The 26,952-nt window shown below is 43.9% G+C and overlaps 1 protein-coding gene and 1 pseudogene across 1 annotated transcript; both read left to right on the forward strand.

The window, feature by feature from the left end:
* The first annotated feature begins 1,258 nt into the window (after window positions 1–1,258).
* LOC119361171 lies at window positions 1,259–11,494 on the forward strand (annotated as a pseudogene).
* Window positions 11,495–16,157: 4,663 nt separating this feature from the next.
* Window positions 16,158–26,143, forward strand: LOC119365704 (disease resistance protein RGA2-like). The gene is made up of 8 exons (XM_037631350.1): window positions 16,158–17,322; window positions 17,579–20,123; window positions 20,203–22,246; window positions 22,329–22,543; window positions 23,185–23,341; window positions 24,021–24,064; window positions 24,152–24,428; window positions 25,475–26,143. The coding sequence occupies exons 1-2, from the start codon at window positions 17,019–17,021 to the stop codon at window positions 18,934–18,936; spliced, it is 1,662 nt and encodes a 553-aa protein (XP_037487247.1). The 5' UTR covers window positions 16,158–17,018; the 3' UTR covers window positions 18,937–20,123; window positions 20,203–22,246; window positions 22,329–22,543; window positions 23,185–23,341; window positions 24,021–24,064; window positions 24,152–24,428; window positions 25,475–26,143.
* Window positions 26,144–26,952: the final 809 nt, after the last annotated feature.

Genomic DNA, 26,952 nt, shown 5'->3' on the forward strand with positions numbered 1-26,952 from the left:
GACAGAATCATCAATTTTACAGATTTACATGTGGCATGCTGACTGGGCTACCCAGTCAGCTTTGACCGGGTCAAAACCACTTGACTTGCCAGAAACCGAGTCAAGGGGGGTAAAGTGGACAGTGTGACAAGTTCAGGGTTGAAATCCGCCCGGTTTTAGAGTTGAGGGTTGAAAATCAAACGTGATGGTTAGTTCAAGGTTGAAATGTGGACTTTTCTCACCTTGAGACCATCCACAATGGGAGTAACATAGGTGGTAACATCACACGTCTCTAGGCAAAACAGATGATGTGGCGAGTAAGTAATGAGGAAATAGAGGCATGTGGTAACATAGCTAATTACTGTAATATCACACATGTCAAGACAAGATGAGTCTACAACCTAATAAATGAAGTGTTACATGACACCACATATACGTTATTCTCCACTATAAAGATAATTTTTTTGAGGGACACTGTAGAGATAATAACATAGTACAGTACAAGTTACCTCCGATTGTGACTAGTCTTTTTCGAGGGGTAGATTCTGACTAGTCTGAAACTACCGGCCAGGAACTCCACTGCAGGTTCTGTCTCGACGGCTTCGCGCGCTTCCGCCGCTCCACCCGTCCGCCATCGCGCCACTCATGGCGCAAGCGCGCGGTGAGCCCATCTACTGGGGCGTGCGGAAGAGCGCGCGCCTCCCCGCGTCCCGCCCCCGCTCCCTCCCCGCGGCCCGCCTCTGCGCCCTTTTCGTGTTATGGGGGAATGCCACGCCGGAGAACCTGCGCCGGGACTATGCAGGATCCACGCGCGGGTGCCCGTGGCGCAGGCATCAGCATCGGAAATCTACATCCATGCTTCTCGTGATTTGGCATCACATGTTTCCTCCGGTCACAGTTGTCTGGTTATGGTTTTCTACTACGTTTGGAAATTGGGAAAATATCATACACAACATAGCAGTTTGTAAATTCCTAGGGAAATCATCATCTCCTTGGTATAGACGCCTCAGCTAGATGCCAAAATTTGTTGGTAGGTACAAGGTTGTACATACCTATCACAAACAAGAAAGTACCTCAACAAGAATCTAGTTTAAGCCTAGTGATATGATGCCGCTTTGTGATGTTTTATCCCGTACTGCTTGTACCAATTGTTCCATATATGCTAAGATTTCTTAGGAGGTTTGGTGCATCCACTGTCCACATATTCCAGGTTGCTATAGGTCCAATGCATGTTCCTGCTTTTGCTCCTGCCGTTGCTGTGCTGCCTTATATGCGCCGGGAGATGACAGGGCCGCTTGGCACGGTAGTTGACGCAGCAATAGGATGGCTGGTACAAAGCATCCTTGGGAGCTTCTTCACTGGAAAAATGGAAGTATGGACTCATGAAATCGGGCTTGCTGAAGATGTGGAAAGGCTCAAATTTGAGATGAGAAACGTGGAGATGATTCTTGCTGCTGCCGAGGGAATAAGGATTGACAACAAGCCTCTGGCCCAGTCAATGCATGATCTCAAAGAGCTGCTTTATGACTCAGAGGACGTGATGGATGAGCTCGATTACTACCGACTCCAACAACAGATCGAAGGTGTTCCACTCATCTCTCTTGTTCCATTTTTTGTCACTTTCAGCTTATTTCGTATTGGTGTGATTGTGAGCTACTCGGCCTGTAGTTTTGATATGCAACCAATACGATAGTCACCACTCCTCAGATTATCTCTTGCTTAACTGTGATCTCTTTTCAGTTAATTCACTTTTTGTTAAATTTGTAGATGAACGGTAGATGAGTCTCTAGTGAACCTTTTGTTAACTGTTATCAGCTACATGATAATATCTGCTTTTGCTTAAGTGGTTTTGGTTTCTTGTCCTCAAATAACTGATTTTCTTATGCAGCGAAAAGTTGCAGTGCTCCTAGTGGTGCTAATTCTGAGGGGGGCTATGTGTCCTCATCCACTCCATCTTCTGCTCTTGAATTAGTATGCAGTGCCACAAGCCAAATGACTCTTTGGGCCTCGTTCGGCAGAAAAAGGAAACGTGAAGAGGAGAATCCAGCTCATTGTACGATGCTGCCTTCTGAGATTAAACTTGACATTTCCCAGAGAATCAACGAAATAGTGAAACATTTGTGCAATATTGGTAATTCTGTGCAGAGAGTTCTTCAGCTTGAGATCTCACGCCCCGCTGCAACATCAAGGGAGAGTCAGAATATTCCCAGGAATGCTCGCATGACAACTTCTGTTCCGATTGAATATAAGGTGTACGGGAGGGATGCAGAGAGAGACAAGATAATAGAGCTGTTGATAACTTGGGGATCTAGTGATCTGAATGTTTTGCCAGTGATTGGCATTGGCGGCGTTGGGAAGACGACACTTGCTAGATATGTATACGGTGATGAAAGAATTAAAAATCATTTTGATTTGCAAATGTGGGTTTGTGTATCCACAAACTTCAATGGGAGGGGACTTACACTTGAGATCTTAGAGCATGTCTGTGAAGATAGACATGAGTACGAAAATGTAAGGAATTTCAATGTACTACAGGCGATCCTTTTGAAGTACATCAGAAAGAAAAGATTTCTACTTGTACTAGATGATGTGTGGGAGGACAGGGACATGAGTGGATGGGATGAACTCTTAGCTCCACTGAGAAGTAATCAAGCAACTGGATGCATGATTTTAGCAACCACTAGAAGAAAATCAGTTGCAAAAATGATAGGAACAATGGCTGAAGTCGAAGTGAATGGTCTGAATGAAAAGGAGTTTTGGCTTTTCTTCAGGGCATGTGCATTTGGGGATGAAAACCATGAGGGTGATCCTAGTTTGCAATCTATTGGGAAAGAGATTGCCAAAGCGCTAAAGGGCTGCCCACTAGCTGCACGAAGTGTTGGTAAACTTCTGAACACAAGTGTCAGCTATCAGCATTGGACCACAGTTCAGGACAAATGGAAGTCTCTTCAAGAAGATGCTGATGATATTTTACCCATCTTGAAGCTCAGTTACGAGTATCTACCAGTCCACCTTCAGCACTGTTTTTCATTCTGCTCTTTGTTTCCAGAGGACTACCAATTTAATGGGAAAGAATTGGTCCATGCTTGGATGTCGCAAAATTTTGTACAGTGCAAAGACCCTACCATAAGATTGGAGGAAACAGGGCACACATATTTGGAAAGATTAGTGGATTTGGGCTTCTTCCAAAAGGATGGCTCACACTATGTTATGCATGACCTAATGCACGTATTGGCAGGGAAGGTTTCATCAAATGAGTGTGCTACTATAGATGGATTGAAACCTGAGGCAATTCAAGAAAGTGTTCGGCATTTGTCAATCATAACTACTGATTATGATAAAAATGAACATGGCAGCAATCCAAGTAAGAAGTTTGACAAAATGCTACAGAAGGTTAGGTCTTGGCACAAATTAAGGACATTAATGTTGTTTGGACGAAGCAGCATAAATTTATTACGGTCATTGCGTACTTTATGCAAGGAGGCAAAATGTTTACGGCTCCTAAGTGTGGCAGGTGCTGACATCAGCTCTATAAACAGTTTGTTAAATCCATTCCATCTTCGCTATATATCAGCGTGTGGAGTCAACAACCTTGCGTTCGGTCAAGCTTTGACAAGATGTTATCACCTTCAAGTATTGGATGTGGGCATTTCAGGCAATCTTGATGTACCCACTGATATGAATAATCTTGTTAATCTGCGCCATCTTATTGCTCATGAGGAAGTGCACCATGCAATAAATTGTGTCGGCAACATGAGCTCTCTTCAGGAATTAAAATTCAAGGTTCAAAATGGTGGCAGTTTTGAGATAGGACAACTTCACTCCATGAATGAGCTTGTATCACTTGGAATCTATCAACTTGAAAATGTGAAAACTAAAAAAGAAGCTAGGGGGGCCAGGCTGATAGACAAAGAGCATCTGGAGGCATTGTACTTGTCATGGGAGGATAACAGCATGAGCTTTCAACCTGAGGCAGCAACGGATGTGCTTGAAGGTCTTCAACCACATCAGAACCTCCAAACTCTAGAAATAATTGGATACTGTGGTGCTACCTCCCCAACCTGGCTTTCAAATACTTCCTCACTTACCTTACTGCAGATTCTTCATCTAGAGAATTGCAGGGAATGGCAAATTCTTCCTACTCATGAAATGCTTTCTCTTAGGAAGCTTACATTGATAAGAATGTTGAATTTAATGGAAATCTCAGTTCCTTCCTTGGAAGAGTTGATCTTGATTGATTTGCCAAAATTGGGAATTTGTCTTGGTTCTTACGGAATGGAATTGACTTCCCGTTTAAGGGTTTTGATGGTCAAGAACTGCCCTGAACTGAGTGAGTTCACTCTTTTCCAGAGTTATTCTTCTTTCGACGTTGAGCAGAAATCATGGTTTCCGTCTCTCAGCAAACTCTCCATTGAGCAGTGTCCTCATATAATGAAGTAACTTTCTTCTCTCTAATTTTTCCTGTTCAATACATTTGCGAATTATTGGACACTTACTTTGATAAGTGATGTTACAGAAACTGGCCGATCCTTCCACTAAGAGAAATGGAGGCGCTCAAGGAGTTGGAGTTGATAGACCTGCATCTTGTCAGAGTGTCAGTTCCTTCTGTGGAGAAGTTGGTGTTGACTAAAATGCCAAGGCTGGAATTTTGCAGCAGTCTAACGACTTCTCAACCTCTGCAATTTTTACCTTTCCAAGGAGATCAAAAGGAATGGATATCTAATCTCCGTAGACTCACCATCCATGATTGCCCTTGTTTGATAGTGTCACATCCTCTTCCGCCTTCTGCTCTGATTTCCGAGTTGTCCATCAGGGGAGTTCTGGGACTCCCAAACATGAGTATAAACTGGAGACGGTTCACCATCGAATCTAATGAGTTGCGTGTGCTGGATGACAGTGTCCTGGCATTCGATTGTCTTAGGGGCATAACATTGTTTGAAATAAGAAACTGTCCAAATCTGGTCTCTCTTTCAAGTGAAGCTTTCAGCCAGCTCATTGCTTTAGAACTTTTATGTGTGTATGGCTGCCCTAATCTGACCATGTTAAACATTGTGCCAGAAGTTGTCCAGGAAAACAGTATATCTGCAGAAGTTACGGATTCAGAGGTTCCTGGATCTGGAGTTCCGGGAGGGTAACATCGACTTCACAGACTTCACCTCTTATGCAGTTTTTCCTTCATGGTTGCTGCAAGCTGGTCTCATCGTTAGTGGGTGAAAGGAAGATTTTTTTTTTATGCATCAACGGCTGGCTTACGCCGGCCTGAACCTTATATTACCCAAACTGAAGCAATTACAAAGAGCAGCATAGAGTTACATGGGGTGGGGAAGAAGATAGTAAAGTAGAAAGGAAGATAACGGTACCATGTATGTCAGATTACTCCCACCACCACTTGAAGACCTCAGTAGTATCGGTCCTTGACTCCTCAAGGCCTTGGTTACAGAAAGAAGTCTATATTATGGCCCATGTTTGAAGTATGCACAGCTGCATTCCTGTATGGCCATAGAGGAGCTGCGGATCTGGAGGTGTGAACATCTGGATGTAGTGGAGATGGATCCCGAGCTGCCTTGTGCACGGGGTCTCAAACTTCAGGAGCAAGAACAGGGTGGCAAGCAAATTCAGCTGCTTCCTCCATTTGACAAACTTGAGATCAGGGGCTCAGGGCTCTCATGGACAGGGTCTAATCCTGTCTTCTTCCGGTCTTCCTGGCATGACCAAATTAGCAATACATCAAAGTCCAGAATTGACGTCTCTACAGCTGGGATGCTGCACAGCACTGAAAGAGTTGGAAACTGGGAATGCGACTCACTGGCTTCGGTCGGGAGCCTCTAGTTCTTTAGAAACCTGACATCCTTGAAGGTATTTAATTATCCCACCAGCAAGGGGTCTGAAATATGGTCTGGTTTGAAAACTCTTGTGGCTAGTGGCGCATCTATCCTGTCCAGGCCCTTCTGCAAACAGCTGACATCTCTAAGACACCTACAATTTGGCTCTGTGTATAGTGCAAGCTGGGTGAACCTTACAGACGAACAAGAGAGAGCCTTACAGCTTCTAACCTCTCTTCAAGAACTTCAATTCTGAGATCCACGTATCTCTTATCACTTCCTGCAAACCTACATTGCCTGACCTCCCTCGAGACATTATCTATCATACATTGTAGTAGCATCACAAGGCTGCCAGACATGGGCTTCACACCTTCGCTCAGGAACTTGAGATGGCCTATTGCAGTGAGGAGCTAGGTATGCAATGCAGAATTGCAGCAACTGAAAAGCTAAGAGTCACGGTTGATTATCAAGATGTGAATTAATCAGCAATGCCTACTTCTAAGGTACACTTTCGGAGCATTTTGCCTAGACAATCAGTTACCGGAAAAGGGTTTCCCCCCGCTTTGTATTACAAAGCACCGAGATGGATGGACCAAGGAAACCATGTTGAAAGTGGCAATTCTTTTTGTTTATCAGGGGCATTATGACCTTCCGCTTATTCTTGTGTCTTCTAGTTGCTGGCTGGCTGTGAGCTATGCCATATCAACTGGCCGTGAGTGCAAGCCTTACCATGGGGTATGTTTTCTTTTCTTTCTCGCTTCTGTTTTTATCCTGATTAGCTTTTTCAGTGGCTCCGTGATGCAGTACTCGGTGATATTATATCTTCTCAGTTACTTTCTGATTAACTGATGAAAAGGTTCAAGTATGTTTTATCCTATTTGATTACGCATCACATCTTGTCCAGTTCCAATTAATTCACCCCGTGCTTATTCTGATCAGCACATATCAATCAATGCTGTTTTTTTGCGGGGGATATCAATCAATGTTGTTAACTAGGCTCTCTGGTATTGTTCGATAAAAAAATGCTGTTAACTGGAAACATGGTAATGCACTGCTTTGCTCTCAGACAGTTTATTATTCTATCACTTCCTCTGTTAATCATTGAATTGGTTGGTATTTTCTATTTGTACTTGACTGTTCAGCATATGAGATATTATTTCAAAATATAGGAGAAACATAAAAGTCACTATTTACTACCATCTGTCTCATGATGCAGTTTCACTGTGAAAAAAGGATGGCAGTGAGTACTAGGTTTGTTGCTGAAGTATGCTTGTTATTTTGCTCTAGGTTTGTTATTCAGTGAAACCACGCAGCAGATCATTGGAACCCAACCTCACATGGTATGCTTGATGTTGCCATGTTACATCATGGCATTTGGAATCTGTGGCCAACCAGGACTACACATTAACTTGCTGGTTGCCTGGCTCTACTATTTCGGGTACATTCGATTGATTATCATCACCTTCATTAACACGTGAGGCACCTTATCTTACATTCATGTATCTACCTGCTTTTATATGGTCGACATTTGTTTCAGCTTTCGGCCAAGTTATATTCTAGTAAAAAAAAAGAAAGTGAAGTTCAAAAGGAAGTTTGCTCGTAAAAATGAAAAAAAACATGCCACTGTAGTGAATAGTATAAAATTGGATGTTATGAATATGACATTACTCCAGGGCTGCACTTAACATGTTCATCATCCTATAAGCAGAATGAATTAGAAGCTTATTTTGATTAATTATTTACGTATTTTAGTCTGGACCCTGCAATGCACATCTGATCTAAGCAGGATGAATTTACTGATTTTTTTTTCCGAAAAGGGGGCCTCCCCGGCCTCTGCATCAGCATGATGCATACGGCCATCTTATTAACCAAACAAAAAGGTTCAACAAGGTCTCAATGTCACCACAAGTAAAGAAAAATAGACAAAAAAGGCTCACACAGAACCAAAAGGCTAGAAACACTAACTAGCCAAAAGAGATAAACCACAACCGGCTGGCTCAAAAATAGACAGGGAAACTAATTGCTTATCCTATTACATGACCGCCATCCAAACCAGTTGAAGATATCCCGAGCTACCGTCTCCCAGCGGATAGATCCAGTGACCAAACGCTCCCTGGCCTCCGTCGGAGTGAGTAGCGACCAGGAACGGATCAGCGCCGTAGCTCTGAAGATAACCTGCAAAAAATGAATGTTTGTTGTCCTGTTAAAAACCAAATCATTCCTGCAATTCCAGAGCGCCCACACCAAAGCGCAAACTCCACACGAATATGTCTCGCTAACCCGGGCTCTACCCTGTTAAGCCACGTTCCAAATAACGTGTTGACTGAATTCGGTGGAGGAATATTGAAAGCAATATGGACTGTCCTCCATAAAACTCTAGCTAGTGGGCAATCAAGAAAAAGATGTTTAATTGTTTCATCCCGATCACAGAAACTACACCTAGTAGGCCCTGTCCAATTACGCTTTGTCAAGTTGTCCTTGGTTAAAATAACTTGTTTGTGTAGAAACCACATAACACTTTGATTTTCAAAGGAACTTTGACATCCCACACATGTTTGGAACTAGGAATCGAGCTCGAATTGATGACATCAACATACATTGATTTAACTGTAAATTCACCCGACTTAGTGAGATCCCAGCGTAATCTATCGGGTTGTTGTGAAAGTTGGACATTCATCAGTCTCCTAACTAGATGTAGCCAATCTTCCCAACGATTACCCACTAACGGCCTTCTAAACTGAATATTAAGGGGGATTGAATGAAACACCATTGCAACAAAAGCCTCACATCGTTGAACAATACGATATAACGACGGGTATTGGATGGCAAGGGGTGCCCCTCCGAGCCAAGTATCCTCCCAGAATCTCGTACTGGCACCGTCACCAACAATAAACTTTGTCCTCTGAAACAATGAAAGCTTTACTTTCATAAGCCCTTTCCAAAAGGGTGAATCATTCGGTCTTACTGTGACCTGAGACAACGTTTTGGTTTGAAGATACTTATTACGGAGGATTTGTGCCCAAGTGGCGTCAGTTCCGCTAGATAACTTCCACAACCACTTACTGAGAAGACATCTGTTCTTGACTTCAAGATTTTCAATCCCAAGACCCCCTTGGTCTTTCGGTCTACAGATGATATCCCACTTTGCTAAATGGTATTTTCTTTTTAGCTCATCACCCTGCCAAGGATCAATAGAAGTCCAGTCTTTTCCTAACACCAACTGGGACTTCGAAAAAAGACAAAAGAAACATAGGCATACTCGTGAGAACCGAATTAATAAGAATTAAACGGCCTCCGTATGACATGAGCTTACCCTTCCAGCAACTCAGTTTCTTTTCGAATCGATCCTCAATACACTTCCATTCTCTGTTCGTCAGCTTACGATGGTGGATTGGAATTCCTAAGTATGTGAAAGGCAAAGCCCCCAAATCACACCCAAACAATTGCTTGTAGGCCTCTTGTTCCTCATTGGCTCTACCAAAACAGAACAATTCGCCTTTATGGAAGTTAATCTTGAGCCCAGTCAATTGTTCAAATAAGCATAACACCAGCTTCATATTTCGCGCTTTTACCAAGTCATGCTCCATAAAGATGATAGTATCATCTGCGTACTGAAGGATTGATATCCCTCCATCAACGAGATGAGGCACCAGGCCTCCCACTTGGCCAGCCTCCTTGGCCCTTCCTATCAAAATTGCCAACATATCCACAACAATGTTGAACAAAATAGGGGACATCGGATCCCCTTGTCTTAGGCCCTTGTGTGTCTAGAAGTAATGACCTATGTCGTCATTAACTTTAATTCCAACACTCCCCTTTTGCGTATAAGATTCAACCTGGCGTCTCCAGACCTCATCGAAACCTTTCATACGCAAGGCCTGTTGTAGGAATGGCCACTGTACTTTATACGCTTTCTCGAAATCCACCTTAAATATAACTCCATCTAGTTTTTTCGAGTGGATTTCATGGAGCGTTTCATGCAGGACCACCAACCCTTCCAGGATGTTTTTATCTGACATGAAAGCAGTTTGGGAATGCTGCACCACAGAATGCGCAATCTGCGTGAGCCTATTCGTCCCAACCTTGGTAAAAATTTTGAAACTGACATTCAGCAGGCATATTGGCCTGAACTGCTCGATCCTCAGAGCATCTGTCTTCTTAGGAAGCAGTGTTATTGTTCCAAAATTTAAGTGAAATAGCTGAAGCCGTCCAGAGATCATGGAACATAGGAAGTAAATCCCCCTTAATAATATGCCAGCATTTTTTGTAGAACTCCATCGGAAATCCATCCGGCCCGGGAGCCTTATTGTTTTTCATCTGCGTGATGGCATCATAAACCTCCTTCTCCGAGAAAGGAGCAACCAGTATATCATTATCATTAGCAGTTAGTTGAGGCACATCCTCAGTCCTGGACTCATCGAGGGACACACAACTATCCTCCGGAGGTCCAAATAACTGCTTATAATACTCGGTGATCTAAAGCTTCAGATTGTCCTGTCCAACAATTGTTCCTTCCTCTTGCTCAAGCTGGAAAATTCTCTTCTTTCTGTGTTTGCCATTAGCAATCAGATGAAAGAATTGAGTGTTCGCATCCCCCTGGATCACTTTGCGAACTTTAGCTCGCAACCCCCACTTCAACTCTTCTTCGCAGAGAAGTTCCTTCAACCTCATCTCCGCATCCAGCTTAAATTGGAACCCAGCAGGTTGCAAGATCGTGGATTCAGCTTTAATATCGAGGGACTGTATAAGAGAAAGAAGCCTGTCCTTCTCAATCTTATAAGTCCCACTAAGGTGTTTAGCCCAGCCCCGTAGGAAGCTTCTCAAATGCCTAATCTTATTTTGCCATCGCTCAACAGACGATTTGCCTCCTCTATCTTTAGCCCATTCCCTGGCTATTAGATCTAGGAAACCTTCTCGTTCAAACCAAGCCAGTTCGAAGGAGAAAGTATTTTTGTTTCCCACATGATTGGGCTCGCCTGAGTCCACGAACAAAGGTGTGTGGTCCGAAACCCCGCGCGAGAGAGCCTGAACCGTCACGAGAGGAAACTTCTGTTCCCACTCGACGCTTGCTAGTACCCGATCCAACTTCTCATATGTCGGATTAGGCAAAGAGTTGGCCCAGGTAAATTTTCGACCAGAAAGCTCTATCTCTCTCAGATCCGAGCTCTCAATGATGGTGTTAAACATAAAAGACCATCTTCCGTCAAAGTTATCGTTATTCTTTTCCTCTCTCCGCCGTATGATGTTGAAATCACCCCAACCAGAATTGGGAGCTGCTCGGACCCGCAAATTCAAACCAGGTCCGCCAAAAACTCCGGTTTAAACTCAGGTTGTGCGGCACCATAAACCGCCACCAGAGCCCAATTAAACCCATCAGCTTTAGACCTGTGATGAATTTACTGATGAACAGTTTTGTTGGTTTCAGGTGTACGTTGGCACTTGGGCCATGTCCATGAAAAACTGAAGAATGTAAAGCAATTCCATCGGTGATGATCTCCTACAAACACTGGAGCCCAAAGTCAAGGCGCTCATTTCATGACCTCCTCTACTGCCTTCTTGCTTCTCAGCAGCGCATTGGGTGACACTCAACCCGTGTTAGCGACCAAGGTTGGTTCGTCACTGAATTTGAAGTTGCTGGAGATGTTCTCGCCGAGCTGGGCGAAGAGGGTCTTCTCGCCGCTCATGTAGTTTGAGGCACCCGTGTTGAGATACTAGGCTTCCTAGAAAGAGCCCTTTGGCTAAGATGATAGGAAAAGAAGTAGCCCTGTTTGTATTCTACTGTATAACGAGGCAACAAACATTTCCAAAGCTGAAGTGCTACCATTTGTGGAACACAGGGAGACCACACCCTGATTAAAGATGGACAGTAGAAATACAGTAGAATGACGACACCACTCAGTAAGAGTTGAATTTGTACTTTGCTATGCGACCTTCTGTGCCGAGATTCCATTCTCTTCATTGCATCTGATTGGGCACTGGAGGGTATGGCTTGCAAGTGTAGGTGATCTGCTCCAATAACATGTGCCTTGTAGAGACAAAACTTCTATATTTGTTTTTTGGTTTATTATCTCCATGCACACTTGATCATCGACAGAGCTTAGTCTAACCACCGAATGTTCGAAAAGATTGTTGTTTGCATAACATGATAAGATCAAGACAAGGACATCATTTTTCTTTTGGCGACATAGTACAAGGACATCAACCTAACTAGTACTCTTTTTTTAGAGAAAAGGCCAGAGCCCGACTTTATAAATAAAGCCACATGGCAGCGTCACGGAAACCGAACAGGAATCAAACCAGTTAGCAAGGACAACGCACACAGCGCACAAAGCGAAAAGTTTGAGAGTACCCAAAGAAGGAAGGATACAGGCAACTGCCATACGCGGCGCGCGGGCCGGAAAGGAGAAAGACCTAAACTCCGCAAACAGCACCACCAGGATTAGACGACGGGATCCCGCCCGGAGATGTGAGATGCCGAAGCCCGAATTTTGTCGATGAGCAGGTCCAGGGCATCCCGATCAGCCTCCTTAGTCAATGATCTCCACTGCTGCAATAATATACATGATTTGAAAAGAACATCAGCAGGCTTAGATGGGAAAATAAGCTCAATAGTAAATTTGTTCCTAATGCTCCAAAGAGCCCAACATAAGGCTCCCAGGCCGACCCAAAACACCCTCTTGGTGACCCCAACCAAAGCTTTGGCTAGGGTTCGAATCTCGGAGAAAGAGGAGGGGTTCCAAGAGACCTGAAGCCAAGATCTGACATAGCACCAAACCAACTTGACCAACACGCAATTGAAAAAGATGTGATCAGAGTTCTCCAAGGCCCCCAAAGATGACAAAACTCCGAACCAGGCCCATTGCGCTTTTTGATCTGGTCAGCAGCCGGGAGGCGACCACGGAAGGCTTGCCAAAGGAAAATTTTAATCTTAGGACGGATTTTGGACTTCCAAACGCAAGAGAATCTGGACGAAGGAGTACCACCAATAAGTCTAGAATAAAGCGACTTAACCGAAAATCTACCTGAGGCCGAATGAGGCCAGACCACAGAATCGGCCGACTCCGAGAGCACGGGGAAGAGGGTAGAGAGACTTTGCCAATATTTCAACTCTTCAGGAGGCAGGGCCCGACGAAAAGCCAGATCCCAGTTATTAGCTGCCACCTCCACGATGGAGATATTCGGATTAGGACAATACGAAAACAAAACCGGAAAGCGCGCGGCTAGGGGGGCATCCCCAGACCACCAGTCCAACCAAAAGCGAACTGACAGCCCATTACCAACAATAAATTTAACATGTTCCAGAAAAATCGGTCTGACTTTGACAAGGGATTTTCAAAATTGAGAACCGCGCCTCGCGGTGGCAAACAACGGGTTGGAGTGTGGGAAGTATTTAGCTTTAAGAATCGAAAACCACAACGAATCAGCCCCACTAGTCAAAATTTTCCACCACCACTTGAGAAGCAAACAAATGTTCATCACCCGAGTGTTTATAATGCCTAACCCCCCAAGGTTTTTAGGCTTACACATAAGTTGCCACTTGACCAGCCTATATTTCCGTTTGTTATCCGCGGAATTCCAGTAAAAGGCTCCCCTATGTTTGTCGAAACCAGCATGCACGCCATCCGTAAGAAGATAAAAGCCCATAAGCAACATGGGGAGAGAGGATAGGCAGGAGTTAATTAGGGCAACTTTGCCAGCACTGGAATTATATCTGCCCCTCCAAGGGAGCACCCTGTTCCCCACTTTAGCGACCGCAGGAGCGAAATCATTAGCATGGAGCACACCAGGAGAAATAGGGAGGCCTAGATACTTGAAGGGAAAGGAACCCAAAGAACAGTTAAGCAGCCTGGCAACCCGCAAGGCTTCCGCCCCATCCACACCCGTCACCAGGACCTCACTTTTAGCGAAATTAATCTTAAGACCCGAAACAGCTTCGAAACACAGCAGGATGAATTTCAGATTGGCAATGCAGGCGTCATCCAGCTCCACCAAGATAATTGTATCATCCGCGTATTGCAAGTGGGAAACACCCTCCGGAAGTAAATGGGAGACCACAGGAGCAATGTGCCCATAACGGGCCGCCCTGGAAAGCATGCACGAGAAGGCGTCGACCACAAAATTAAAAAGAACAGGGGAGGACGGATCCCCTTGGCGAAGGCCCCTACCATTTGCGAAGAAATTGCTAACGAAACCATTAACCGAAACGGCAGTATGGCCACCCGAGACCAACTGCATGATACGATGAACATAAGCACCGTCGAAACCTTTAACAAGAAGGACCTGCTTGAGGAAGGGCCAGCTAACCGAGTCATAAGCTTTCTCAAAATCTAACTTAAGGATAATCGCTTTAGCTCTCCGAGCGTGAAGATCGTGAACAATCTCATGTAGGTTGTGGCCGAACTAGTACTCACATTAGCTTACCCTTTATTGTTATCTTGTGCTACTTCTGTCTGTGTGTGGGTTGAACTTATGTTGGATATTGTGCTCTGGCGGTTTGCTTTATATATAAAGCGGGGCGAAAGCCTTTTTCCGTAATAATAATAGTGCATCGTTGATACTATAAAACTCACCGTCACCTGAGACAGTTTAACAAAACCGTTATCAATTACATGATGTGAGACAGTACACTCGTGGTTTTTTCTTCTTCTTGAAAGCCTCCTATCGTAATTAAGTTACCTAAGATGATTTTTGTAATTTAAACTGACAAGGTTTTATGCTCTCAACCAAGAATCTCCACCCTCTTCCTAGGACCCAAAACCTACTTTTCCTCTAGAGCATCTCTAGAAGATCCGGTAAAGCTGCTCCCCGCAAAATACGTTTACGAGCGGCCTGTAAAAAAATTACAGTGTCGCGAGGCCTCTGGCAGAACAAATCCTATAAACTCGTTCTGCAAATGTTTTGCAGGACAAGTTTACTGGATCTGACCCGCACCGGAGGCCTCATGGTACCACAAATTTTCCCTAGCATTGTAAATTCTAGATTTTCATCGATATGAACTGAATAGCATCATATATAAATTAAACATACGAGTATAAATGGTCCGAAAAGCAATTCACAATACAACAACCGTCTTCGTTACAACAAATCTTCAAATTCAAGTAATTATTACAACACCAAATTGTTCAAATCACACACAAATACATATGTATAAAATGGGAATCTATCTCCCATAGAGTAGCTAGTGATGTTCAATAAGATCATCCCGGAGTTGGTAGTGTGAGGCACTGTTCTTGATCTTCCGGTAGGTGGCAAGAAATGCAGTGATCTCATTTGCTTCCCTGGCAGGCTTCACCCCTCGACCCCCCAGCCTACCCCGTCCCATCCGCCGACCTCCACCCCCAGCGGCCCGCGGATGCTACCACGTGTCGTCTCGCTGCCCCGCCTTTCCCTCGACCTCCCCCCACCATCGTTGTTGGTTGCCGCCCCCGGCCATCCCTCTGAGCCCCACCGAACCAATGGAGAACTCCGGTGATCCCCTGCACCCCCAACCCTAAGATACATAATTGGGCCGTTACTTCACCCTAAGATAGATGGTGGGGTGAGTTCTTCTCTGGTAAGGTCCGGCCAAGAGGGAAGGAAGAAGAAGAAGGAAGGAGGAAGGAAAAAAGTGACCGACGCTAGAAGAAATTTCAAGCACTTGAGAAATAGCGAATCCGTTAAAAAGAATGCAAATGGCGGAAAGGTGTGACAGAGGCTGAATAAGAAACACATTCAGCTACTACTGCACTTCTTTTAACATCAATACAGACGCAAGTGCTCATACATACGCGCATACACTCGCCCTTATGAACGCGCGCACACATACCCTATCCCTACGAGCACCTCCGGCATATCATCTTGAGATTTACGAAGTCACCGTAGGCGCTTCGTCGTCGACGGGAATGGCTCCTCCCACTGAAAGCGCATCGCCGAAAATCCTGAAATAGATCTAGGAATAATGTGAGCACCAGGACTTGAAGCCTGGTGGACTGGGGATAGCACTGTCCCTCTAACCATGCAACACAGGTTGGTTGAGAGGGACGGAGGGAGTAGAGGTTTAAAATCGATCACACGTAAGTTGGCAATACTACACCGGATATGCAGCTACTCCCTTCGTTTCAAAATATTTGAACTTTTAGGTTTGTCCTAAGTCAAACTTCTTTTAAGTTTGACCGAATTTGTAGAAAAATATACAGGTATCTACAACGACAACACCAAATTAGCTTCATCCTGGTAGGATATATTTTCAAACCATGTGTATTTTTTGGATTAACACAATGTACTTCAGGCGTGCTGCTCCGGCCAGAAACTCCCGCCCATGTTCAGTCACGACGGCCTCGGCCCTCGGCGCCGCTGCCTTCTCGCCCTCGGCCCTTCGCGCGCTTCCCCGCCGTTCCACCCGGCCGCCATCGCGCCACTCATGCCGCAAGCGCGCACGGTGCCTCACCGCATCCCGCCCACGTTGGCGCCGCGCGGCCGTTCGGTGCGTCTGCGCCCTTGATGTGTTCGGGGAAATGCCACGCCGGAGAACCTGCGCCGGGTCTATGCAGGATCCACGCGCGGGTGGGGTGCCCTTGCCGCAGGCATCAACGTCGGCACTCGGCAGTCTCCACCCGAGCATCTTCTCAAATGATTGACTGGCTCATCGTGCCCACGCGGCTCCCCTGTCCCTGTCCCTGCCCTGACGACCCATGCTCATTTCAGCTCCGAGCTGGTCGACCCACAGGTAAGGTAAAAAATGCCGCTGGTGATTTGGCATCACATGTTGCCTCCCTGGCCAAATTCAACAACTGAATGTGTTGTCTGGTTATGGTTTCCTACTACGTTGTGAATTTGGAAAAATATCCTACACAGCATAGCACTTTGTACATTCCTTGGAATAGACGCCTCTGCTTTGTCTTAGATTGGAGGAATTTTTGTTTTCCCCTCCGACTACTGTGGGAGATTTTACATAGTTTCAGCAGCTCTACATATGCCAAAATGTGTCGATAGATACAAGGTTGTACATACGTATCAGAAATAATCAAGCATCTCAACGAGGATCTAGTTTAAGCCTGGCGATATAAATGATGCTTTGTCCTGTACTGCTTGTACCATTTATTCAAGAAAATATGCGTCGTACTATGTCTTAGGTGGTTTGGTGCGTCCGCTGTCTACATATTCAAGCCTGCTAGGTCCAATGCATATTCCTGCTTTTGCTCTTGCCGTTGTTGTGATGCCTTAGGTGTGCCGGGAGAGATGTCAGGATTGCTTGGCACGGTTGTTGACACAGCAATAGGATGGCTGGTGGAAAGCATCCTTGGTAGCTTCTTCACTGGACAGATGGAAGCATGGACTCATGAAATCGGGCTTGCTAAAGATGTGGAGAAGCTCAAATTTGAGATGAGGTACGTAGAGATGGTTCTTGCTGCTGCCAGGGGAAGGAGGATTGACAACATGCCTCTGGCCCAGTCACTGGCTGATCTCAAAGAACTGCTTTATGACTCAGAGGACGTGATGGACGAGCTCGACTATTACCGACTCCAGCAACAGATCGAAAAAGGTAATTCACCCGCCTCTCTTCTTCCATTTTCATTGCTTTCAGTTTCTTTATATAGGCGTAATATGTAACCAAGAGCAGCTGAATATTGTAGTCACCACCCCTCAGATTATCTCTTGCTTAATTTTGATTTTTTTTAGTGATTCAGCTTTTTTTTTGAAACTTTTATTAATTATTAGTACTTACACGATGATATTTGCTTTTACTTAAGTGGCTTTCGTTTGCTTGTCCCCAAATAACTGAGTGTTCTCTTATGCAGGGAAAGGCTGTAGTGCTCCTACTGGCACTAAGCCTGAGGAAAGCTATGTGTCCTCATCCCCTCTATCTTCTGTTGTTAAATTAGTACGCAGCGCCACAAGCCAAATAACTGATTGGATCTCACGCAGCAGAAAAAGGAAACGTGAGGAGGAGGGGCCAGCTCATTGTAACATGCTGCCTTTTGAGATTAAAGATAGCATTTCTAAGAGGATCAATGTAATAGTGAATCTTCTACGCAGTAATGGCAATTCTGTGCAGGGGGCTCTTCAGCTTGAGATCTTGCGCCCCATTGCAACATCACGTAAGTGTCAGAATATTTCAAGGAATGCTTGCATGACAACTTCTCTTTCAACTGAATGTCAGATGTACGGAAGGGATACAGAAAGAGACGAGATAATAGCTCAGTTGATAAAGGGGGGATCTAGTGATCTGAATGTTTTTCCAGTGGTTGGCATTGGTGGTATTGGGAAGACGACGCTTGCTAGATATGTATACCATGATAAAAGAATTAAAAATCATTTTGATTTGCAAATGTGGGTCTGTGTATCCACTAACTTCGATATAGTGGGGCTAACAATTCAGATCCTAGAGCATGTATGTGAAGATGGACCGTACGAGAAAAAAAGCAGCTTGAATAAATTGCAGGAGATCCTTTTGGAAAATATTAGAAACAAAAGATTTCTGCTTGTATTGGATGATATGTGGGAAGACAAGGACAGGAGTGGATGGATTAAATTCTTGGCTCCATTGAAAAGTAACCAAGCAAACGGTTGCATGGTACTAGCAACAACTAGAACAAAATCAGTGGCAAAAATGATAGGAACTATGGGTGAAATCACATTGAGTGGTCTGGATGAAAAAGAGTTTTGGCTGTTCTTCAAGGCATGTGCATTTCGCAATGTCAACTGCAAGCACCATCCTAGTTTACAATTTATTGGGAAACAAATTGCTAAAGTGCTAAAAGGATGCCCACTAGCTGCACGAAGTGTTGGTGCACTTTTGAGCACAGATGTTAGCTATCAACACTGGACGGCAGTTCGGGACAAATGGAAATCTCTTCAAGAATATGATGATGATATTTTACCCATCTTGAAGCTCAGTTATGATCATCTACCAGTCCACCTTCAGCGTTGTTTCTCATATTGCTCTTTGTTTCCAGAGGACTACCAATTTAATGGGAAAGAATTGGTCCATGCTTGGATATCACAAAATTTTGTGCAGCGCAAAGATCCTACCATAAGATTGGAAGAAACAGGGCACGCATATTTGGAAAGATTAGTGGATTTGGGCTTCTTCCAAAAGGATGGCTCACACTATATTATGCATGACCTAATGCATGTACTGGCTGGGACGGTTTGAGCAAATGAGTGTGCTACTATTGATGGATTGAAATCTGAATCAATTCAAGCAACTGTACGGCATTTGTCTATCATAACTACTGATTTTGAGAAAGATGAACATGGCAACAATTCTAGTGAGAAGTTTGACAAAATACTTCAGAAGGTTAGTTCTTGGCACAAATTGAGGACCTTGATGTTGTTTGGGCAAAGCAGCATACATTTATTAGGGTCCTTGCGTACTTTATGCAAGAGGGCTAAATGTTTAAGGTTCCTAAGTGTGTCAGGTGCTGACGTCGGCTCTACAAACAGCTTGTTAAATCTGTTCCATCTTCGTTATATAATGGCATACAGAGTCAACAACCCTGCGTTTCGTCAAGCTTTGACAAGTTGTTATCACCTTCAAGTATTGGATGTGGGCATTTCAGGCAATCTTGATGTACCTGCTGATATGAATAATCTTGTTAATCTGCGCCATCTTATTGCTCATGAGAAAGTGCACCATGCAATAGATTGTGTCGGCAACATGACCTCTCTCCAGGAGTTAAAATTCAAGGTTCAAAATGTTGGCCGTTTTCAGATAGGACAACTTCAGTCCATGAATAAGCTTGTATTACTTGGAATTTCTCAACTTGAAAATGCAAAGACTAAAGAAGAGGCGAGGGGGGCCAGGCTGATAGACAAAGAGTATCTAGACAAATTGTCGTTATCATGGGAGAATAGTAGCATGAATCTTCAACCTGAGGCTGCGAAAGATGTGCTTGATGGTCTTCAACCACATCAGAACCTCAAAAATCTAGAAATAACTGGATATGGTGGCGTTACCTCCCCAACCTGGCTTTCCAGTACTTTTTCAGTTACCTCACTGCAGATACTTCATCTAGAGAATTGCAGGGAATGGAAAATTCTTCGATCTATTGAAATGCCTTCCCTTAGGAAGCTAACATTGATCAGGATGTTGAATATAATGGAAATCTCAGTTCCTTCTTTGGAAGAGTTGATCTTGATCGATATGCCAAAATTGGAAAAATGTATCGGTTCTTATGGAATGGAATTGACCTCCCATCTAAGGGTTTTGATGATCAAGAACTGCCCTCAACTGAATGAGTTCACTCTTTTCAAGAGTTACTCTTCTTTCGAAGCTGAGCAGAAGTCATGGTTTCCGTCTCTCAGCAAACTCTCCATCGGGCAGTGTCCTCATATAATGAAGTAATTTTTCCTCTCCAATTTTTCTTGTTCAAGACATTTGCAAATTCTTGCACACTTACATTGATAAATGATGTTGCAGAAACTGGGAAATACTTCCACTAAGAGAAATGGAGGCGCTAAAGGAGTTGGAGTTGATGGACCTGCATGTTGTCAGAGTGTCAGTTCCTTCTCTGGAGAAGTTGGTGTTGGCTAAAATGCCAAGCCTGGAATTTTGCAGCAGTCTAACGACTTCTCCACCTCTGCAATTTTTACCTTCCCAAGGAGATCCAAAGGAGTGGACATCTAACCTCCGTAGACTCACCATCCACAATTGCCCTCGTCTGATTGTGCCTCATCCTCTTCCGCCTTCTGCTCTAATTTCTGAGTTGTCCATCAGGGAGGTTTCTACACTTCCAACAATGAGGATAAACTGGAGACGTTTCACTATCGAATCTTATCAGTTGTGTGTTCTGGATGATAGTATCTTGGCATTTGATAATCTTAGGGGCATAGCATCATTGGAAATAAAAAATTGTCAAAATCTGGTCTCTCTTTCAAGTGAATTCAACCAGTTATTCACTTTAGAACATTTAAGTTTACACGACTGCCATATTTTTACCAAGTCAAACATCATGTCAGAGATTGCCCAGGAAAACAGCACATCTGCATGCAGCCTTGTCCTCCCATCTCTCAAATCTGTCAACATTAAAACATGTGGAGTAACAGGGAGGTGGCTAACACAAATGGTTTCACATTCGAAGTCCCTTGAGAACTTGCAATTAAGGAACTGTCCACAGATAAAGTTTCTATCAATCGGTCAACCTAGAGAAGCGGAAGGAACCAGCAGTTTGGCTTCAGCAGTGATGACTTCAGCCCAAGATGAACAGGAACTAAAACTGCCATATAATCTCGTATGTTCTCTCAAGAAATTATGGATTCAGGAACACTGGGATCTAGAGTTCTGTGGGGGTAAGAGAGACTTCGCAGGATTCACGTCTCTTACAGAGCTAGTCCTTCAAGGTTGCCCCAAGCTGGTTTCATCGCTGGTGGGTGAAACGAATGACGATGGTACCGTGGAAGTTGGATTACTCCCCCCATCACTTGAAGACCTTAGTATCACTTCTCTCCCAGAAAACTTGCATTCCTTCACTCCTCAAGGCCTTCTCCACCTCAAAAAGTTAAGTCTACGTGATGGCCCATGTTTGAAGTCTGTAGAGCTGCATTCCTGTATGGCCCTAAAGCAGCTGGAAATCACGGGGTGTGCCGGGCTGGCTGTACTGGAGGGCTTGCAGTTTCTCAGCTCCCTGCGAAGCTTGGCGATGGAGATGAACCCTGAGCTGTCTTGTGCATGGGATCTCAGACTGCAGGAGCAAGAACAGTGCAGCAATCAAATTCAGCTGCTTCCTCCATCACTTGAAGAACTTTATATCTGGAATCTCACAGATAGGATCCAGTCCCATCTTCTGTCCTTCCTTTCTGCCATGGCCAGTTTAGCCGTACAGAAAAGTCCAGAATTGACGTCTCTACAGCTGGGATGCTGCACGGCAGTGAAAGAGTTGGAAATTGGAGACTGCGACTTGCTTGCGTCGATCGAGGGCCTCCAGTTCTGTGTAAACCTGACATCCTTGAAAGTATTTAACTCCCCTGGCCTAGTTTCCTGGTTGAAGCTTGTGTCGCAGCAGCAAGGGGCCTCTGAGATCTGGTCTGGACTGGAAACTCTTGAGATTGATGATGCATCTGTCATTTCCATGCCCTTCTGCAAACAGCTCACATCTCTAACACACCTAGAGTTCAGTTCTCGGGGTGGTAAACAGGGAGAGAGCTTGGTGAGCTTAACAGAGGAACAAGAGAGAGCATTACAACTTCTAACCTCCCTGCAAGAACTTCGATTGTGCATGTGCCCAAATCTCTCATTACTTCCTGCAAACTTACATAGCTTGACCTCCCTTGAGACATTATCTATCATGCATTGTACGTGCATCAGAAGGCTGCCAGACATGGGCCTCCCACCTTCACTCAGATACCTTCAGTTATCCAATTGCAGTGAGGAGTTAGGTATGCACTGCAGAATTGTAGCAACGGAGAAGCTAAGGGTCATGATTGATTGTCAGTGTGTGAATTAATCATCGGTGTTTACTTCTGAGGTACACCTTCGGAGCATTTTGCCTACAGAATTTGTTTACATGCTCACCCTCTTCTTGCTAAATGTTATTCATCTCTCTGCAGACTGCAGCCACCTGCCACCTGAGATGTTGTACATATTTCTGCACTCGCGGTCACCGGCACGAACATTTGTGCAAGTATCATATACCCATTTGGCTTTCCACAAGCTACTCCAGCTGCATGGTGGATGAACACAGGAAATCATAGGTTGAAAGTGGCAAGTCCTTTTTCTTTATCAGAGGCATTATGACCTTCAGCTTATTCTTGTCACTCTTCTGGTTGGTGGCTGACCGTGAGCTATGCTATAGCAAGCGTTACATGTTATGTTTTTCCTTTTGTCTATTTTTATCCTGATGAGCTTTGTCAATGGCTCATAGCTGCAGTTGGTGATATTATTCCTTCTTGATTACTTTTAGATTGAGTGATGAAAATATTGAAATCTGTTTTCTGCTACATAACTATGCATCCCATCTTGTCCAGTACTATTAATTATTGCCTGTGCCTTTTCTGATTAGCACATATCAATGCTGTTAACTATAGGTTCTCCTGCATGGTTCGATAATTTTTTTTGCTGTTAACTGAAACATCGTAATGCACTAATGTTCTTGCTCTCAGACAATTTATCATTCCACCCTTTCCTCTGTTTAAGCATTAAATTGGCTTGTATTATATTATCTATTTGTAGTTGACTGTTCAATATGAGATATGATTTTAGATGTAGGAGAAACATAAAATTTACTACTCCCTCCGTCCCACAATATAAGACGTTTTTGCAATCTGTTTTAGCTTGCAAAAACATCTTATATTGTGGGACGGAGGGAGTAGTTACTACCATCTGTCTCATGATGTGATTTCACTGTGAGAAAAGGATGGCAGTTAGCACTAGGTTTGTTGCTGAAGTATTGTTATTTTGCTCTAGGTTCGTTATTCAGTAAGGATCGCTGGAACGAACCTCACATGGGATGCTTAATGTTATCATGTTACATCACGGTATTTGGAATCTTCGGTACACCAGGATTACCTGATGAATGATGACTACACTTTAGTTTGCTGGTTGCCTGGCTCTACCATTTCTGGTACGTTTTGTTTATCGGAATAGATAAATCCCGAACGTTCGGAATTTAAGCATGTCATCCCGAATGTTTTTTGATGGCAACTTTAGTTGCTGCGAGGTGGCAACTTTAGTTGTTAACACATGGCAACTTCGTTCCAGTTCAATTTTTTGTCAGAAAATTACCATGTCTGTCAACATCGTCTTAACTAAAGTTGCCATGAAAAGAGTTCGGATTAGCATGCTTAAATTCCGAACGTTCGGGACTTATTGAGGTCCTTGTTCATTGTTTTATTATCATCACTCTGATTAAATGCAAGGCACAATTTTTGCGAATTCCCATTTTCTGATACATCTGCCATGCTTTACATTCATTCATGTATTTGCTTGCTTTTATATACATGGTAGGCATTTGTTTCAGGATTTTTCCAATTTATTATTATAGTAACAAAAGAAGTGGAGTTCAAAAATAAGTTTGCTCGTAAAAATGAAAATAAAAAACTTTCCATGGCAGGAAACTGTATAAAATTGTGTGTTATGAATCTGACATCACTCCAGGGCTCATGTTAGCATCTTCATCATCCTATAAGAAGAATGAATTAGGAGCTTATTTGATTTTTTTTACCTTTTTTAGTCTGGAGCCTGTAGCACTCATCTAATCTAAGTAGGATGGATTTAATGATGAATAACTTTGATGGCGTCAGGTCTGGATTGGAAGGTGGGCAATGTCCATGAAAAACCGAAGGAGGTACAGGAATCAGTCGGTGACGGTCTCCTACATAGTTAGTCAACATGCTCATCCACTTCTTGCTAAAAGTATTTCATCTCTCTGCAGACTGTAGCCACCCGAGACGTTATACATATTTCTGCGCTCCCTGTTGCCAGCACATTTGTGCTCCGTGTCACCAGCACATTGTGCAAGTGCCATATACCCATCTGGCTTTCCACAAGCTACTCTAGTTGCATGGTGGATGGACCAGGGACACCATGTTGAAAGTGGCAACACTCTCTGTTTAATCAGGGGCATTATGCCCTTTCCCTCATTCTTGCGTCTTCTAGTTGCTGGCTGGCTGTGAGCTATGCTGTATCAACTGGCCGTGAGCTACCATGAGGTACACTTTTTTTCATCTCTTTTTTTCTCAGTGGCTCCATGCTGCAGTGTTTTGCGATATTATTTCTTGTTTACTTTCTGATTAACTGATGAAAAGATCCAAGTATGTTTTCTGCTACCTAAATATGTCTCTCATCTTATCCAGTTCCAGTAATCACCCTCCCGTGCTTATTCTGATCAGCACTTATCAGTGCTGTTAACTAGGTTCTCTGGCATGGTTCAACCCAAAAAATGCTGTTAACTAGAAACATCGTAATGCACTAATGCTCTCGCTCTCATAATGCGGCTCTGGCATGGTTCTATCCTTTCCTCTATTAAGCATTTTGGATCGTATTTTCTATTTGTAGCTGACTGTTCAGCATGGGATTATTTTAAAATGTAGGAGAAACATAAAAGTTATACTAGTTACTACCATCTGTCTCATGATGCGGTTTCGCTGTGAAAAAAGGCTGGCAGTTACACTAGGTTTGTTGCTGAAGTATTGTTATTTTTCTCAGTAAAACCACACAGCAGATCGCTGGAACCAACCTCACATAGGATGCTTAATCTTATCATGCTACATCACTGCATTTGGAATCTGCGTTCAACCAAGACTGATTTACTGGTTGCCTGGCTCTACCATTTCAGGCACGTTCTGTTTGTTGTTTGATTATCATCAACTTCATTAACACGCGAGGCATCTTTTCTGATTCATCCGCCGTACCTTATCTTACAATTAACCATGTATTTGCTTGCTTTTCATGGTGGACATTTGTTTCAGCTTTCGGCCAAGTTATATTGCACAGTAGAAAAAATAAAGTGAAGTTGCAAAAGAAGTTTGCTCGTAGAAATGAAAAGAAAAACTATGTCACTGCAGTGACATTATAAAATTACATGCTATAAATCTGACATTTCCCTAGGGATCCCGTTAACATCTTCGTCATCTTATAAGCAGAGCAAATTAGGAGCTTATTTGAATAATAATTTACCTTGTTAGTCTAGAGCCTGCAACGCGCATCTATCCTAAGTAGGATGAATTTCACTGATGAATAACTTTGATGGTGTCAGGTGTGGATTGGCAGTTGGCCATGTCCATGAAAAACCGAGGAAGGTACAGCAATTCAGTTGGTGACGATCTCCATCTCATACGGAATATGGACATCTATATATGAACCTGCCGGGAACTAAAGGAGTCTCAGACTACCAACACCGCAACTCGTTTGGCTTCCTCAATAGTCTGCTCAGCTCGCGACCTCCTCTACTGCCTTTCCTGGCTTCTCAGCAGTGCAGTGGGCGACACTTAACCCGCGCCGTCGAACGAGTCGATAGGGGTGGATGTCCACGGTGGGGTCGTCACTGAATTTGACGTTGCTGGAGATGTTCTCGTCGAGCTCGAGGCACCTGTGTTGAGATACTAGGCCTTGTAGAAAGCTTTGGATAAAAAGATGAGAAAAGAAGCCACCCTGTTTCTATAATGAGGCAACAAATATTTTGAAAGCTAAAATGCTACCATTTGTGGAACAGAGGGAGACCACACCCTAATTAAAGATGGAAAGTAGAAATACAGTCGAATCACGACAACACTCAGTAATAGTTGAATTTCTACTTTGCTATGCGACCTTCTGTGCCGAGATTCCATTCTCAGCATTGCATCTGATTGGGCATTGCTGGAGGGTATGGCTAGCAAGTAGCAACTAGCAAGTGCAGGTGATCTGCTCCCATAACTTGTGCCTTAGATACAACTTCTATGTATATTTTTGGTAGATTATCTCCATGCACACTTGGTCATGGACAGAGCTAAGTCTAACCACGGAATCTTAGAAAGATTGTTGTTTGCAGAACATGATGAGATCAAGCCAAGGAAATCATTATTTTTTTGGCAAAAAATAAGGACATCAACCTAATTAGTATTCACATTATCTTACCCTTTATTGTATATAGTGCATCCTTGGTACTATAAAACTCGTATGATAGACCGTCATCCGAGACAGTTCAACGAAACCGTTATCAGTAACATGGTGCGAGATAGTACACTGGTGGGGGTCTTTCTTGAAAGCCTCCTATGGTAATTAAGTTACCCAAGATAATTTGTAATTTAAACTGACAAGGTTTTATGCCCTCAATCGAGAACCTCCATCCTCTTCCAAGGGTCGAAAACCTACTTTCCCCCTTAGATGTGCTCATCGTCGTCCATCATTGGTGCCACATCGGTGTTGTGGTGGCTGGTGGTAGGAAAGCACCACCACCTCTTTAGCAAAACGACTCATTAACGGCATTGAGTGACACTCGAATAAACATCACACGGGAGCACATCAGGGCCGGCCCTGAGGGGGGGCAGGGGGGCGGCCGCCCCGGGCATCCCCAAGATCTAGGGGCCCCCTCCTAGTTGTGATGTTACATATAAGGTGAACTAGCTCATAGGCTATAGCTTCTCGTGAAAAAAAGGAAGTAGGACGGCAGGTAACCAACATACACACGTGAATCACGTCAATCAGCGCACGATCGTGAGGAAAAAATGGATCAGCATTACGCACCTAAATCACATC

The sequence above is a fragment of the Triticum dicoccoides genome, chromosome 2B (assembly GCF_002162155.2).
Source record: "Triticum dicoccoides isolate Atlit2015 ecotype Zavitan chromosome 2B, WEW_v2.0, whole genome shotgun sequence".
Classification (NCBI taxonomy): domain Eukaryota; kingdom Viridiplantae; phylum Streptophyta; class Magnoliopsida; order Poales; family Poaceae; genus Triticum; species Triticum dicoccoides.